This window comes from Myodes glareolus, chromosome 6 (assembly GCF_982192425.1).
Source record: "Myodes glareolus chromosome 6, mMyoGla1.1, whole genome shotgun sequence".
NCBI lineage: Eukaryota > Metazoa > Chordata > Mammalia > Rodentia > Cricetidae > Myodes > Myodes glareolus.
In genome coordinates this window covers 96,410,690-96,427,472 of record NC_142031.1, presented here as the reverse complement: position 1 = coordinate 96,427,472, position 16,783 = coordinate 96,410,690, and the positions used below count along the sequence as shown (strand labels likewise).

General features: G+C 46.7%; 1 protein-coding gene across 2 annotated transcripts in view; it reads right to left on the bottom strand.

The window, feature by feature from the left end:
• Nucleotides 1-694: 694 nt before the first annotated feature.
• The window catches only part of Xdh (xanthine dehydrogenase), a 64,456-nt gene continuing 48,367 nt past the window's right edge, over nucleotides 695-16,783 (bottom strand). For both annotated transcript variants that reach the window (XM_087907356.1, XM_087907357.1), the window contains 12 exons: nucleotides 14,757-14,948; nucleotides 14,399-14,544; nucleotides 13,547-13,628; nucleotides 12,969-13,064; nucleotides 12,268-12,396; nucleotides 11,619-11,693; nucleotides 10,238-10,290; nucleotides 7,441-7,555; nucleotides 6,555-6,620; nucleotides 4,896-5,084; nucleotides 3,038-3,214; nucleotides 695-1,188 (listed from right to left, as the gene is read on the bottom strand). In XM_087907356.1, coding sequence (XP_087763482.1) covers nucleotides 1,138-1,188; nucleotides 3,038-3,214; nucleotides 4,896-5,084; nucleotides 6,555-6,620; nucleotides 7,441-7,555; nucleotides 10,238-10,290; nucleotides 11,619-11,693; nucleotides 12,268-12,396; nucleotides 12,969-13,064; nucleotides 13,547-13,628; nucleotides 14,399-14,544; nucleotides 14,757-14,948 — 1,371 coding nt within the window. In that variant the 3' untranslated portion in view covers nucleotides 695-1,137. The remainder of the gene's footprint in view (nucleotides 1,189-3,037; nucleotides 3,215-4,895; nucleotides 5,085-6,554; nucleotides 6,621-7,440; nucleotides 7,556-10,237; nucleotides 10,291-11,618; nucleotides 11,694-12,267; nucleotides 12,397-12,968; nucleotides 13,065-13,546; nucleotides 13,629-14,398; nucleotides 14,545-14,756; nucleotides 14,949-16,783) is intronic.

Sequence of the window (16,783 nt, the reverse complement as noted above, 5' to 3'; positions counted from 1 at the left end):
TATGGAAGATGCTGACATTTGACGTCGTAACTCAAAAACATTTCTTACATGGCGACCAACTAGCAGTTGTATTTGTTAGTATCATCAAACATAACTGGGCTGCATCATTTCTGCCTATCCTTCCATGGGCAGAAATGCAGGCTCTGTCTGGCAGACTCCACCATACTGTCCACTCAGGACTGTGTTGTGCTGGAACCTCCTGCCAGGGCAGTGAGAGGGGATGTTTGCCTTTTCTCCCATTCTCCCCACCGACTTCAAGCATGTGAGGGATTCTACACAGGGCTCATTAGGCTCAGACATTGCATAAGAGTGAAGGAAGCCAAGGCTTTGATAGCTGCAGCTTCGTTATGTAACTGGAGTTTTCGGGTCATATATTTATAGACTTAGAGCAGGGAGATCTTAGTGAGGACTGTAGTCGAACCCTTTCATTTCCCAATAAGATGAGGCACAGGAGGGGAAGATAACACTTGAAGGACGCACAGCTGTCAAACTCGGGCTTCCCCTCGGCTGATACTGATGTCAGTATCATCATTTCCAGGTGACATCACTCCAAGGAAAGTTCTGAAGACAAATCTTTTATATATACATGGGGAGGCGGGGAGAGACTTAGCACACTGTCTGGACTGAATAACTGAATTGGTTGGAGTTTTGCATCAGAGAATAATCTTACTTTAGTAGTCAACAATACTGGAGCTAGGCTCAAATTCATTTTATTCTTTATTATTGTCTTCCATGATCCAAAGTAGTTGGAGGTTTTAATCTCCTCCACTGTCTCACAGCAAAATAAGAGTGTGTAGCTCTGAGGTTACAGTGTGGCATTCTCTGGTCTGAGGAAAAGCTTTCCAAAGATGGCATTTGGATCTGGAGAAACTTTGGTTTGAGCTGCAGGAGCAGGTGAGAGTCCTCCCAAGCTGCTTAATTCACCACTGAAACCCGGCATGTCTCCATTTGCTCCTCATTTTGTTTGCAACTCTTATTTGGATCAAAACTGTCTTAATGCATTCCATCTTCTTAAAAACGCCATCGCGCTGAATCAGCTCTCCCATGCAGCAAATGGGAATCTGGATACTACTGTACGGAATTCCAGCTCCACGGAAGCACCGCTGTAGTACGAAACACTGCTTGAGAACTCTCTCTTCAGACCCTCACAGACCAGGGTTTACAGTTTTCCGATGTCCCAGTGACACACTAGGGAGGAATAAGAGAATTCTCATTGTCATGTTTTTCTCATGGTGTCCCTCCCACTCCGTCCCAACACATGCCACCTCCTAGCACAGACAATATCACACTAAGGTCAAATCCCATTGTACAGCCTCAGTCACGGGAAACACGCCCAGCAAGGACCCCTTAAATTCCTAGTCCTTCATATATTTTTACTGAGCACCTGCCAGGTGGCTACCATTCCAGCGGGCTCTGGGGAGACGGTGACAAACAGTACAGAAGTGGTCCCTTTGCACATGGCACTCGCAGGCCTTCGAAGCACAGCTGACGTGTGGAATCAGCTGTTCACGCAAGCCCACTGAAGGGGTTTAGTCACTGGGGTGTTAGTACAGAGAGAAGAGTCTTCGTTCTACTCAGCGGCTAAGAGCGCCTAACGCTCCTGTGCCAGAGGACCCGGGTTCGAGTCCCGCCTGGCTCTCAGCGATCGATACGTCGATAGATCTATCGATCTTTATCGAAAATCGGGGGGAAAAAAGAGTCTTCGTTCTGGGTTGGGGGGGCCTCTGCAGACATCTTTGAATGATTGAGTTTTACATCCTATTCCTTACAAGACGCTGACTGTGCAACCTGTCCATAGGTACCACTCTTGTTAAAGATACAAGGCTTCGGTAACCATCAGCAGTGGGGATCGCGGTGGATTCTGGGTAACCGGAATGAAGCAGCACAGCTGCGGAAACCTCGCACGTGCTTTGTGGTTCTTTCCTCCTAGCTAAAGCTGTCGGCAGGCACAGGAGTGGCCTGGCTGGGAATCCTTCTCACTCAGTACTGAGATCTAGATGTCAGGTTTTCTTCCTTTGCCTGGGATATTTGGAAGTAGTAAGTATTCACTTTACCTCTCAACCGAAAAGTTATGAAATTGTAAAACCTTACCTACCTGCTAATCCAACAGAGGTTTTGAGTACTACTAGAGATCTCTGTGTGTAGCTACTGTATTGCACAACTCAGGCTGGGCTGGCTCTGAGATTCCGTGGAGGAAAAGCGTGTTCCTAGTATGTTCTTCTTTTGCCTGGCATCACCCACCAAACATAAAACAAAGGGACTTCCCAGAGGAATTCTCAAGACCATAGAATGCCTCTATTGCAGTGGTTCTCAACCTATGGGTCATGACCCCTCTGGGGGTCACATGTCAGCTATCCTGATCCTGCATATCAAATTGCAATTCATACATATGATTCATAAGAGAAGCAAAATTACAGTTACAAAATAACAATGGGATAATTTTATAGCGGGGGGTCACCACAATATGAAGAACTGCATTAATGGGTCACAGCACAAGAAAGGTCAAGAACCACTGTTCCATCACCTGCCCCGCCAGGCACCACATGGGGCAGTCATCTGGTGTCCCAGAAGGCTGTGAAGTCCTTGAGGGTACCTACGGCCCCAGTGCCAGGAAGGCGAATGGTAACGTTGAGAGAAATGTCTTTAGTCATATCATGGCCTTCCCTTTCTCTCTCCACAGCACCTCACATGGTGTTTTTAACCGAGGAGTCCCCCAGATGACAGTGATTAGCATAAAAGACTGGGCTGTTTAGGAGATGTAGCCATCACCTGCAGCCAGCTGGAAATGAAATCTGTGTACCGGCCTTACACCACGCAACCCTCCCGCCGCGAGAGCAGCCCATCTGCAAGCTGCAACTTCAAAGCGGGTGTTCATTATTCTTTTGCAAGACCAACTCGGTGTCCCAGATGGCTCAGTGAAGGCAGTCCTTAACCCAAGGCTGCCCGGGTGAGACAGACCCGTGGAACCTTCCCGGCAAGTTTGCCAGTCGGCTCCTGTCCTCCCCTGGGTGAATGGGAGTTTGGCGAAGTATCTTACCAGGGTGGTGAATTGATCCACGCAAGCATTTCGGATCTTCTCCGGAGTGGCAGGGCTGTCTAGCTGGAATAGTTGTTTTGCGTTATCACCTCCGTGCTGAGTGCGAGCTGCGCGGATGGCATCCTTGATGGCGAAGAAGATAGACGAAGCCAGGAAGAGAGGCGGCTCCCCAACAGCCTGAGTGGGTAGGACGTAGAATAGGGAATCAGCCAGAGTGGTTCCAGACCCTGTGTCTCCCCCACAGACTCTGGAGTCCAGACCACAGTCCCACACCAGGATGACCAGTGGTGCCCACGAAGAACTCCACCCAGCGCTAATGGAACCACACCAACTAAGGCAAGAGGAGGCCGTCAAAACTAACAAAGACCTGAGAAACTATTTCTTAAATGACTGAACTTCATAGTTCTGGTTTTTCGTTTGTTTGTTTGTTTGTTTTAGCTCATCCTATGTCATTCTTTCTGATGATAACAAAATACCCATTAATTATATAATATACCTTTGAAGTTATAGTAAATGATTATTTTTATTACTGAGACAGGGTTCGGCTGTGAAATCCTGTCTAGCCTGGTACTCACTATGTAACCTCAGTTGGCCTTGAATTTGCAGCAATTTTCCTGTCCCGGCCTCTAAAATGCCAAGATTACAGGTGTGCACCACCATGCCTGGCTACTGTTTTATAAATAAAACACTTGGCACAAGTCTTAGCCCTTTCCTCAGGTACTGGCCTAGGGGAATCGTCTGTCTGGAGCTCTGACAGCGATGCTTAACATGCACTGCAATTACAAGGACGGATCTGCTAGAATTAAGGCATCTCCTAACAGAGGTTGGCTTTCCTTCCCCGTGGGGCAGAGATTGAAGACCGCCTACATCAGAATTACCAAGGATACTTACTGTTAAAATGTAAGTGCTGAGATTCTACATCCTGGAACTTCAGGCCCAAAATTTCTGGGGTTATTTATTTTAATAATTTTTATGTGTATTCAGGGTTTGCCTACATGTATGTCTGTGTGAGGATGTCAGATGCCCTAGAACTGGAGTTACAGACAGTTGTGAGCTGCCATGTGGATGCTGGAAATTGAACCTGGGTCCTTCTGGAAGAGCAGGCAGTATTCTTAACCACTGAGCCATCTCTTCAGCCTCAGTTTCTGGGGTTATGATCCCCAGAGATGTACTTTTCTCATGAGTCTCATGACCTAACATATTGTCCTTTGTAAGAATCAACAGCTAAGGTCACGATGTAGTCCAGACCCTACCAGACCACATCAGCATAGCAAACCATGGCTTGAGCAGATATTTCATTGGCTACAAGTCATGATTTTCCTTCCTTCAAAGATACAGGACTACACGATTAAGCTGTGTTGGTCTTCAACCATGTTCTGTACTCCCTGAGGACAAGAATGAAGAACGTTCTCTGTGTATAATTTAGGCTTATTAGTAAGGTTTTAAGGTTGGATCTCAACAACTAGAGGGGGTGATGATGTATTGGAAGGTGCCCCACTCCTCTATAATGAGTGTGTTGGTTTTTATAAGAACATGGAGATACTGGATCTATAAAATCATCTCTAAGGATCAAGGACCATGATGCATGACTGCAGACTGAGCATAGGTCAGAATTTTGACCCATGGGATTTGGTTAAGGAATCTCTCTGAGGCTCCCAGCAGGAGCCAGCTTCAGTTAAGAGCTCAGAATGTGTCCTCGGCACACTTCCGTTGTTTCTCAGCTCTGCCGCCTCCCCAGAGCTGGTATCAATCCTCTTTCTTCTGTAGGAAGAGTCCCTTGCAGACCTACCAGGTGGGTCACCCACTGTGACCTCCCACCCACGGGAGAGAAGGCAGTACAGACCCACAATCACAGTACCTTGGAGGCATAGATGGCCTTCTTGTTGGGACAGTCACGGAGAAGCGACACTCTGAACTCAATGGGGATGCTGCCAAATGCAGGGATCTTGTAGGTGCTGGGACCAAGAGTGTGCAGCTTCCCCTCAGGGGAGTAGTGTAGCTCCTCCATAGTGAAGAGACCGAGGCCCTGGACAAACGCCCCTTCTATCTATAGGACAAAAGGAGGCCATGGTTACCACTTCATCTCTAGCCCCAGTTCCCAGGAGAGATACTGATAGCTACAATGGATGCAAAACCTGACCTATAGAGTGGGGCCTGGAAGGAGGCTAAAACAACCTTCACCCACCTGTCTGGCTCTTGCCTCGGTACAAAGGCATCTCGGATGACGTGTCACTAAACTTGGTCTTAAGACGAACAGAGACCCAGAACATGTCAGCACAGTGGCAAGTACCATTTCTCATCCAAACCTGCCACTGCGTAGATGGAGATGCTGCGTCCATGGCATCCCTGGTGATCCCACAGTGAGAAACAAGCTCGTAGGAGGGACTTCTTGAGTAGTAAATTCTTAAAAATTTACCTCCAGCCTTGTTGGCTTCCCTCTCCCGCCTGTCTTCTGGGAGGAAGTGTCCCCTCCATGGCTTACAGATCTAGGGCACCCTCTACACTGTCTGCTGGTCCCCAGCTGCTCCCCATCCCCTATTCAGAAGGGTGATATGGGATGCTGCCAGAGGCTGAACAAACACAAGACCAGGCGTTGTTAATAATCTTTGCATCCATAGTACTTGATACAATGCCTGCCTACAGAGGGTTTCCCCCAAATAGTTGTGTGTGTGTGTGTGTGTGTGTGTGTGTGTGTGCTGACTACAGAGTAGATTGGCCTTTTTCTTTTTAAAAATACACTCATATTTTCTACCAGATGTCACTATGTCACAAACTCAAACTGTGATTTCTCCCCCCCCTGTCTTCTCCAGCTTGGCCTATTCTACTAATCCCATAGTTTCCAAAAGTGGTTTTCATTGGGCCTTCTTTTCCTCCTCATGGTTGATCCCATGTCGTCTGGTGGATTCCTCCACCCCTCTAGTCTTGGCACCATTTACTACCTAGAAAGTAATTTATCCAGTGTCCTGGGTCAGCGAGAAATGTGGAGACAGTCAGTTCTTCTGACCTCAGATCCCAATGCCTAGGACTCAATCCCAATCTCTATTTCCTTTCTACATTGTGCTGATTTCCAGGTGCTCAGTCCCTCTCTCTCCCTTCCTCCCTACCTTACTCTTTCTCTCCTTCCCTTCCTTCTTCCTTCCCCATCTCCCACTTTCCCACTTTTCTCCGTGTGTGTGTGTGTGTGCGTGCGTGTGTGTGTGTGTGTGTGCGTGTGTGTGTGTGTGCCTGTATCATATGTAAGCATCCAATGTCTTCTCATGGACCACGCTGGTCTCTGGGATGTGTGGCCGCCCTTCCCAAGTTAACTTACATTTATTTGTTTTCTGATTTGAGAGTTGGGTGGATGATCATCAATCTAACTCTTTCTTACTCAGAATGAGGGTCTCTAAGAACCGTGCTCTGGCTAGGTTAAAAATGACGACAAGTTGTGTCACTGGAGGCCTTCAGTAAACAGAATGGGGGTGGGCACACACTTCTGACATATTCTGCCCCCACCCTGGTCTCCCCCAGACCTTACCTGTCCAATATCAATAGCAGGATTCAAGCTGGAACCAACATCCATGACGATATCTGTACGGAGATTCTGTGGATGGAAAAGGGTTTGAGGAGAAAGAAATATCTGGATTTACACAGGTGTGTCTTGATAACACTTAGATTGTAAGTCCCAATCCAAACAGCACTTTCTCAGACTCTGAGCATGCTGAGACAGCGGTTCCCACCACATCTTGACTGCCACTATCCAAGGTCATGTTTGAGATCTTAGCAGCTAAGTAAGGGGTGGGCTAGAGCCCTGACCTCATCACACAACCACCTATGGGTGGTAAGAAAGGGTCTCCAGGTTCTGGGTCTTTGGACCTGAGTCTGGGCAAAGCATATGAGAAAGCAGTCAGTAAACTATACTGTGGCTGAATCCAAATCATCCTGGTTTTGTAAAGTCTATAAGGCAAGAACTATATTATTAAATAGCTGGGCGTGGACTTAGGGTATCACTTAGTTGGTAGAGTTCTGGCTTGTATGTGTGAGGTCCTGGGTTTACTACCCCTAATAAGAAAAATATTAAAGTAGATAAATGATTGAAAAAATACAGGAGGAAGATTTTGTGCCACAGGGAGACAAATGATCTGCAATTTAAATCCAGTGTCCGTTAGTAGCAGCTCATGGAGGATGTCCCACTCAGCGCTGCTTTCTCTACAGCAATGACCTTCACTGAGTCAGGGCTCAGGCAGAAACTATGTGGCTCATGGCCTAAGGCATGTGCTCGTTGGTCTTCATAGGGCATTCCCCTGCCTCTGACGTCAGGCCTGTTTCCTCACCAGAGAATGTGTCTCAACCAGCAACTCAGACGGCAGTGCGGTTGTTTTTCTTCTCTTTGCTCTCAGGCTAAAGGTTTGCACATGTCTTACCTTATGGTCCCCTGTTAAGCAGTCGATTTCTACTTCGGAGCAAGCCACCCCATAACTGAAATAGTGGAAGGGATTCCCGGAGTTTGTCTCAAAGCTATAGCCGAGGTTAGGTGTCCTATACAAGAAAAGAGGAAAAGGCTTGTGTTAGGCAAACCAACCCTCTTCCATACATACTTCCCACCCCATAAATCTGTAAATCCTAAAGGTCTTTTGTTTCCATTCAGCCATCCTCCCCCAAAGCCCATGCCTTTCAAGTACTCTGGACTTTTAATGAAACCCAGATATTCTAGGGCATTTGGCTTGTGTTTCGTTTTTCCAAAAACCACATTATAAGCATTCTGTACAACCTAGCAGCATTTAGCAGAAGCGTGTTGGTTTCTAGATGGTAGCATCAGCAGTGACAGACATGCCTAGGCTTGTGAAGGATGTGAAAATCACTTCCTACAAGAGTGAGCGAGTGAGCCAGAATTCAAGGTCCTCAGCACTGCGTCTCTGCCTGGGATGGTACTGAACTGTTCTCACAAGTGTACCTGTTCACCTTTTGCCAGGTGAAAGGTCACAAGATCAGGGCCTCAGAGCAGCCTGGGAGCAGCCTAAGCAGCCATTCCCCATCTCCTGGCCCCTTTGGAACTTTAACGAGTGATTTGAGAAAAATGTTACTGAGAGAAACAGATTTTGCATTATGTGTGTGTTTCCTTTGCAGAACCTGATTGCCCTGTACAATAGCCATATCATATATGTGAACCACATGCATGTGTATTTACAACCCCAGAGCTTAAAGTATACTGTCCCTACAGTATGACTTATTGCACATATACTTACTATATAATGTGTGTTTATTTATATAAGTTGTGTAATAATCTTTTCGTACATGGTGAAGATTTGTCACTTGGATTGCTTTAATCAAAAGCTGAATGGCCAAGAGCTAGGCAGGGTTTTCGGGAGAGAGAGAACTCTGGGAAGAAGAACAGAGATGCAGGGAGTTGCCAGCCAGATAGAGAGGAAGCAGGATGGGCATATAGAGCAAAGGTAATAAATCCATGAGACAACATGTAGATGGATAAAAATTGGTTAATTTAAGTTGTAAGAACTAGTTATCAGCAGAACTTTCATATTAATAAGAAGTCTCCAAGTGGTTATTTGTGAGCTGGTAGGAGGGACCAAAAAAAACCTGCCTACAATTACATATAATGTAAGCACATAATACTTACATACATATATGTATATATAATAATATACATATAATAATATATGTGAACTGACATGACTAGAATTCACCCTCAAAACAAACCAACACAGGGCTGAGGGACAAGACTCCTCCCCGAGAAACTTCACTGTCTTTGAGCTCTGACTTCACCTTGTTTATCTAGGTGGCCATTTAGAAACCTTACCTGTGCTACTCTGAGAAAGAGTTGGAGGAAGTAGGAGGAATTAGTTTGTATTTGTGTGGGATCACTGGGGTGGGTGGCCTTCATTATCAGCAGCCTGAATGCATTTAGAGTCACCCAGGAAACAGAGAGGCTCAAGTGAGGCAGGAAGCCCCTCCCTGAATGTGGAGGCACTAGCCTACGGACTGGGGTCCAGGACCGAATAGAAGGGGAACGGAAAGAGTGAGCAGAGCAACAGTGTGCAGCCCTCTGCCTCCTGACTCGGGCTGCAAGGGCTGGCTGTGCAGCCTCAGGCTGTGAGACCCTTCCTTCCCCAGCTTGCCTTCTCTACAACAAAGAGAAAAGCATCCGATGCCTCGGTTATGAGCAAAGCATTCTATTCTCATATGAATATATAGTGCTCACAATAACCGCATAATCATTCAAGACATTTTAAAAACAAACATGAGATGTTTTCAGTTAAATTTCCCAGAAACATTATGATGGACGTTTGTGACATTTAATTTTAATTGTCAACTTGATATAATTTGGAATTGCCTGGGTAGTCGCACTGAGGAGCTGTTTCGACTGGTCTGGCCTGTGGATACATCTATGAAGGGTTTTCTTGGTTGAGTTCTTTAAAGGGGAAAACCCATCCTGAATGAGAGCATCATCATGGCCTGGGCTGGGCCCTGGACTGTGTCTGAGAGGAGGAGGTGAGCTGGGTGCAAGCATGCATTTCTTCTCTGCGTTTAACTGTGGATGCGAGGTGACCCAGTAGCTCAAACTCCTGCTACCACAATGAGGGGCTGTAACCTAGAACTATGGGATGAACCCTTTCTTCCAATTGTTTCTTTTGTCAGGGAATTTTATCATAGCAACAGAACAGTCAATAGAATTGTATCTTTTTTAATAACTACAAAATCAGATGGGAGGGGTCTCCAGCTAATCACACGGTGACGTACTTTTAAGACTGGAGAATGTGTGTGCTCTCTTCTACGTCCCTTCTTCTGCGTGCTCACTGGACTAATAAGAGTTCCACCATACTCTGTATGTTGTAAGAAACCACTAAATCCTCCCGTTCTCCCGGGGGGAGGGGTCACTATGAAGAAACCCAATGACTTCACAAGGAAACATACAGGTTTCCCAAACACATGTCATAGTGTGACTGAGCGTCATATCCTGCAGAATCCAGGACAGGACCATCCTTCTCTTAGGAAATAGCATACTCAAAGGCCAGGACTAGAACTGGGGTCTTCTAACGCAATGGCTCATATACAGTTGGTAACTGAATGTAACAAAGCCTCTTTAGACATGAGTCTCATTGACATAAAGAAGGCTTTAGGGACACTGCTTTTTTCTGGCTGTGGGTTAACCAACCTTCAGAGCTGTCGGCACACAGGAACGGACAGGAAAAGGATCGTACTTACTTATAAAATCCAGTAGCAGACAGACTCACTGCACTCGTGTAGGCAGCCATGACCTTGAGGAAGACAATGGCCATCAGGAAGGGACAATGGTGGTTTCCAAAGACCCAGCCCACCACTAAGCTCTCGTTAACCCCACATTTCAGATGGCAGAACTAAGGCTTAGAGAAAACAGCTTTTGACCAAGGATCTCATTAGGCATATAATGCGTGTACTGGTGACTGGGGGTGACTTGTTGGTGTCATCCGCTCATGATGGATACTGGACTACGTGGCTGATAGCAGAGGACAAAGCTCAGCACAACAGGTTGAGTGGAAGAAAATTATTGTCAAGGCTGTTGTGGAAATGTTACAATTGCCTGACAAACCTATTCACAAGTGACCAGCATTAAACTAGAGTAGAGCTTATAGTACTTATGCACGTTTAAGTACCTCATGCACGTGGTACTTAATGAAATGAGTGTGGAAGGGGAAGTTAAGATCACGTGAGACACGGAAAGAGAGTAGATGGGACATGAGAGCTTGTTTTCTCTAAATCTGTTGAAATGGGGCTGCACTATCACATGGTTCATGGACAATCCCATTTCGTTACTTTTGCCTCCTTGTCCCCTCCCGTGTGTGTGTGTGTGTGCGTGTGCGTGTGTGTGTGTGTGTGTGTGTGTTGTGCTGCTAGAGCTGAACATAGGGCCTTGCTTGCTCCAGGTAAATGTTCTATCACTGAGCTATTTCCATAGTCCTTGGCTTTTTGAGAAAGTATCTTTCTACATAGCTCAGGATGGCCACTAATTCACAATCCCCCTCCCTCCACTGAGGATTTATAGACGTGCAACACTTCTGAGAATTCTTAACATGCAGACATCTAGTCTAGAATTCAGACAGCTAGGCTCATTCTTAATGGAAGTTTCTGTTTGATCACACCTGGCGTCTAATGGGACATCTTCTAGCTCTCTCACAGATGACATGACCGTGGCCCCTAGACACAAAAATTGGGTTAGGGGAGTGGCTGCCAAAGAGACCCTTGGAGACATGGAGTTTTGAGAAGACACACCTCTTTTGGGCCTGCTAGACATATGTGTGGCTCCATGGCTGAATGAGCCAAGACATCACGAGGAGGTGCTTAAGGCAGACAGTCCACCCTTCCAGGCTTGGAGGGCTGACCACCTAATCCAAACAAACATCAAGATCTTGGGTCAAAAACTTTCCTCAAGTCCCTCCCCTCAAGGGGCTCATGAAGCATGAGCTCGTCCCTGCCCTGTGACTCAGGCATAGCTTCCTCTACTTGTGTGTGACTGGGTCGTCATCTACATGTGTTGGGTAGGGACAGAGGCCCTACTGTTGTTGATATACTTCTTTGCAAAAAGCAGCTTGAACCAGCTCAGACTTACCCAGTCCTCCCAGGAGCCTTCGGGTTTCTTTTTCTTGAAAGGTTCCAGCCTTTTCAGTATGACCTGGCAAGCTTCCTGGAGGAGCCCCAACACACACCAGGCAAGTCAGTGTTCTGCCCTCTGTAGCCCAGGTGACAGCTTAAGCCACTTGTAAAACCCAATGCCCTGCAGCACTACCTCCAAGCAACCCTCTGACCCTTTGTCTAGAGAGTTCTCCTGACACTATGCCTAAGCTACAGAGAGGGAGCTGCTGAGGGAATTCCAGGGAGGCACCTTCTCCCATTATGCTCCTTGTTTGAGTATATCTCTCATGTGATAAAGAGGCAAGTAGCTGGAACTCAGCTGACCCCTATCGGTTTCAGCCCATTATCTTGTGACCAGTTCTAATCCTGGGTAGTGTGATTTCCCCGAAGCCCCTGCTTGCCTTCCAATCCCCCTCTCACTCCGTAGCCTGTTCTCCTGGCTTTGGTAGAAACAGTGATGCCGGAGTTTCTCTATTGGCTGGGTATATGGAGGGATGGCATCTTCACAGGCAGCAGAGCGAAGTCATGACCATAGTCAAAGAGCTTACATGGATCTATTTTCTCTTGAGACCCCAAACCCAGAGCCCATCCTCAACCCTGCAGGCTCCCCTAGGTGCGTCACTTACATAAACAGCCTGGCCGTTGATGTCAGCGCTGGCAGAGGCAGCCGTGGGAGAAGTGTTGGGGACAGTGTTGGTGCTTGTCTCGCTGATGTAAATCTTGGAGGTCGGGATTTTCAGAGCTCTGCTGGCCACCTGTGGCAAAGGAGACATGACTCTCTGAGAAGGAGGTTATCACAGAGCTAGGCTGCCTTCTTCCCAGGGCAAAGTTCAGCTTTACTGCCTGAGGCAAGAAACAGTCTCCTACACTCTACTCTCTTTGTTCTGGAATGTTGTCTCACCCGCCTGAGTTTGAAGGAGTACTTTTTAGTGGGGTCTGGTTGGCTTAGACATCCAGAAACCCATTGTGAGCAAATACTGGATTTTTTTTTTAACCCGGATAAACTTCAAGAGCCAAGCAGATATTCTGACTACAATCCAGCACCATTAGCCCAGACCTGAGAGGTCTTGCAGAATGAGGGAAATGAGCTGTTCTCATACATACAATGAGCTCAGAGCCCAGCAGGGCAGTGATGGACCTGTCCTCAGAGATTGCATAGTCAAACATTTAGCACTGATAAGGAAAGAGACCAAGAAGGGGAAGATTTGCCCAAGGCCATGTGTAAATGTGCTCTCAGGCCTGTTGCTCCTCCCAGAACATCATACTCAACTTCCCCCAGCATCTTCCAGATCCCAGACATCCCGGACACGGTCCCCAGGCTTCTCACCTGAACCATCTTGGTGTGAAGACCTTGGCCCATCTCTGTACCCCCATGTGTCAGCAGCACCGAACCATCAGTATACACATGGATCAGGGCACCTCCCTAAGGAAGGAGAAGGAGGCCAGACACAACATTTGGTAAATTCTGCTGCAGTTCAAGCTTTGAAACTGAAGGTGCAGAGCCCAGGGAGGAGAGAACCATCAGCCAGGTTTTAGATAAAAACCCAGGCAAAACCACACAGCATAAACCTGATTGTTTAATTAAGAAGTCCTTCAGGAGTGTGCAAATTGCTTCCCCCCTTCCCATCCTGAGAAGAAAGTAGGTCATTTCTCTCCGTACCAGTGCTATACCTGAAGAAACAGAATGGAGAAACCGAGTATCTGTGTATAGTCTTGCAGTCATAAAGGCCAGAACTAGAAGTTTCCCCCATCCCTGTCTCACTGCTCCTTCACACACTACACCAATGGGTATGCAAATTTCACTTTATTTCAGCAGCAGAAAGAGCCCTGGTCAGGTCTGCTACTGTTAATGGGGGATTCCTCTTGTCACACCAGAGGATGTGGCCAAGTTATTTAAGTAGTTACCTGGTTCAGAAAAGGAACTGTGAAGCTTATTCCAAACTTGGTTGGGATTATACACAGTCCTCTCTTTTTCCAACAATTCTCCCTGGAGAGAAAAGAACATTCCAGATCTCATTCTGTGGACCTGTCTGGCCTAGATCTCACAGAGATCCGCCTGCCTCTGCCTCCCATGTGCTGGGATTATTTCAGTTAACATTTTTGTATTAAATCAGAACAGGACATCCTTGGAGCCATAAACATAGTCACTGTCATAATGCGAGGTAGAAATCTAGGTTCTGGGTCTTCCAGTGCAGGTGGCACAAACTTCAAAGTACTATAGACTATCCTCCCTAAGTGACTTTGCATCCAGACAGCGTACTCTAATGACCTTCGACTGTCCTTGTCCCAAGGAGGACAATAATGATGCTTTCTCAATATATGTGTTCAAATAAGTAATTCTGTGAAGAAGATAGAGCCAATATAATTATCCCTACTTTAGAGATGAATTAACTGAGGCCCACTTCAGAGACATAGGATGACTGCCAACATCAAATGTATTTGCTAATTGCAAAGGTATCTGTGTTGGTCTCCAACCATTGCTTTCAATAATGTGGTCCTCTCAGAAAGTGCACAACTCGATACAGATGAACCTCGATTGATGGACTCTGATGCTGAGTGAAGGCTGATGGTCCCTTGTTGCTGGGCTAAAGATCTTCATCTGATATCAAGGAGATAGTTATCAATGCGCTAATAGGTTCAGTAGCCTCAGAAATTGTCCAATAAACCATCAGCTTGTTATGTGGGGATCGGTAGAAAGGCTAGACCATAGCCAAGCAAGAGAGAATCAGAACAGTAGACGCCCCACCCTGCACTTACTTGTTGAACTTCTCCACTTCCTTCTTGCGAGCATAATACTGAGAGCTTGCTATGCATTCATCCCAGCACCTGGGCAAGGTGAACATCTCCAGCTTCTGGTTGAAGTGAGTCAGGTCTCCTTCTTTGTACATGTTCTTCCTCCGTACCTTCCCAAGAAGAGAGACACTTAGGTCTTATAGCTTCTGGGTGCCTCCTCAGTCACTGTTTATACTCCCTGCCCCAGGAGATGTCCTAGATAAGAGTCACACACACACACACACACACACACACACACACACACACACACACACACACACCAACACCACCACCACTACAACCCCGCTGCCAAGAAGAAGCTTAGGCAGTTAGGCCATCTCACCTCCTCTGCGGGCAGTCCACAGGTCACAGCAACCTCGCTCATCCAGTGTTCTGCGATTAGCATCCCCTGAGGACCCCCGAAGCCTCGGAAGGCTGTGTTGGAGGGCAGATTGGTCTTACATATCCTCCCAGTGCCCCGGATGTTGGGTATGTTATAGGTGTTGTCCATGTGGAAGAGAGCTCGCTCCATTATCTGAGGCAGAAGAAACCAAAGAGCAGAGGACATGGAAATCCACTGACTTCTTTCATGTGTCAGCACAGGAAATGAACTCACAACTGTGTTCCCTAGGCCAGCTGTGAACATCTCTGTTTCAGGCCGTGTTATTTCTCCTCTAGGATAACTTATCCTCCTATGCAGGTCTCCAACTGGTCTCCGTCATGGGAATCCTTCCCAGGACCTCCAGTTGGAACTGTTTGCTCCTTTCAAAAGCAAAAAGGTGACATTTTTTGGTCCACTGCAGGTTTGTTTTCTTTTAAAGATTTGAGTGTGTGTGAGCCTATGTGTGCCCATGTGAAGACATGTGTGCATGCATGCATGTGCATGTAGAGGCCAGAAGAGGCTGCCAAAACCCCTAAAACTAGAGTTATAGGTGGTTAGAAGCCATCTAACACAGGTCTAGGAACTGAACACTGGTACTCGGGAAGAACAAGTACTCTTATGGTGCAGGAGAATTATCTGTATTCTGTCAATCATATTTTAATAAAACGCTGATTGGCCAGGCAGGCAGTATAGGCAGGAAAGCCAGACAGGAAGTAGAGGTGGAGCAAAGAGACTGGGAGTATTCTAGTAAGCTCCCTCAGCCAGTTCTGCCCAGACCACCAGAGAGGAAAGATGTAAGCTGCCCTGCTGGAAAAGGTACTAAGTCATGTGCTAACGTAGATAAGGATAATGGGGTAACATAAGTTATAAGAGCTAATAAGTAGCCTGACCTAATGGGCCAATCAGTTTATAACCTAATGTAGACTATGTGTGATTTCTTTGGGACTTGCCGGCTGTGGTGTACTGGCGGGAACAGATACCCCAACAAGCCGGCCCATCATGTTACACTCTTAACCCCTGAACTATCTCTCTAGTCCTATAAATTTGCTTTATTTCCATTAAAATTGCACTATAAAGAGTCAACCCCTATGTAAGTCATGTTCTGTGAAACAGCAGTCTCTTCCATGTTCCTTCTTCCACTCTCCTGAATCAGCCAGCCACCTATAATTTACAAAGCTGCTGCTTCTACTGGTTGGTTGGTTGGTCGGTCGGTCGGTCTAGTGTTTGTACATGTCTGTGTGTACACACATTCGTGCATGTGTGTATCAGCTTGTGGAGGCCAGGGGTCAAAGCTGACATATTTCTCAATCATGCTTCACCTTATATTCTGAGACAGGGTTTCCCACTGAACCAGGAGCTCATGGATTTGCCTAGAATGGGTGATCAGGAAGTCCCAGGGACCCACCAGTCTCTGCCCATTCCCTGTCCCCAAACACTAGAATTGCAGGCAGGTGCTGTTGTATCTGGCTTTTATGGAGGTGCTGGGGTCAAACTCAAACCCTCATGTCTGTGCACTATGTCCCCAGCCCCCTTTCTCACATATTTAGGTCAACTTTTTCATATTCATATCATATTTCAGGGTCCAGTTTCAGACTGTCTCTTTCTTTCTTTTTTTGTTTTTTGTTTTTTTTTGGCGGGGGCGGGGTTCAAGATCAGCTTTCTCTGTGTAGTCCTGACTGTCCTGGAACTTGCTCTGTAGACCAGGTTGGCCTTAAACTCACAGAGATTCACCTGTCTCTGCCTCCCAAGTGCTGGGATTAAGGGGTGAGCTGCACCACCAGCCAGCCTAGACTTTCATCGTGCCTTCCCAACTTGGAAAGGGGAAGTTTTGTCCCTGCCTTGTCCCCTTCCCTCCCCAGACGTACTAGCTTCCTATCTCTCAATGTAGTTGTATTTTGGTCAAATCAAAATACTCAGTTTGCTATTATGAATATGTACACATTACAGCTCAATCGGGAAGTTACTGTGTGATCTACTCTCTCTCTCTC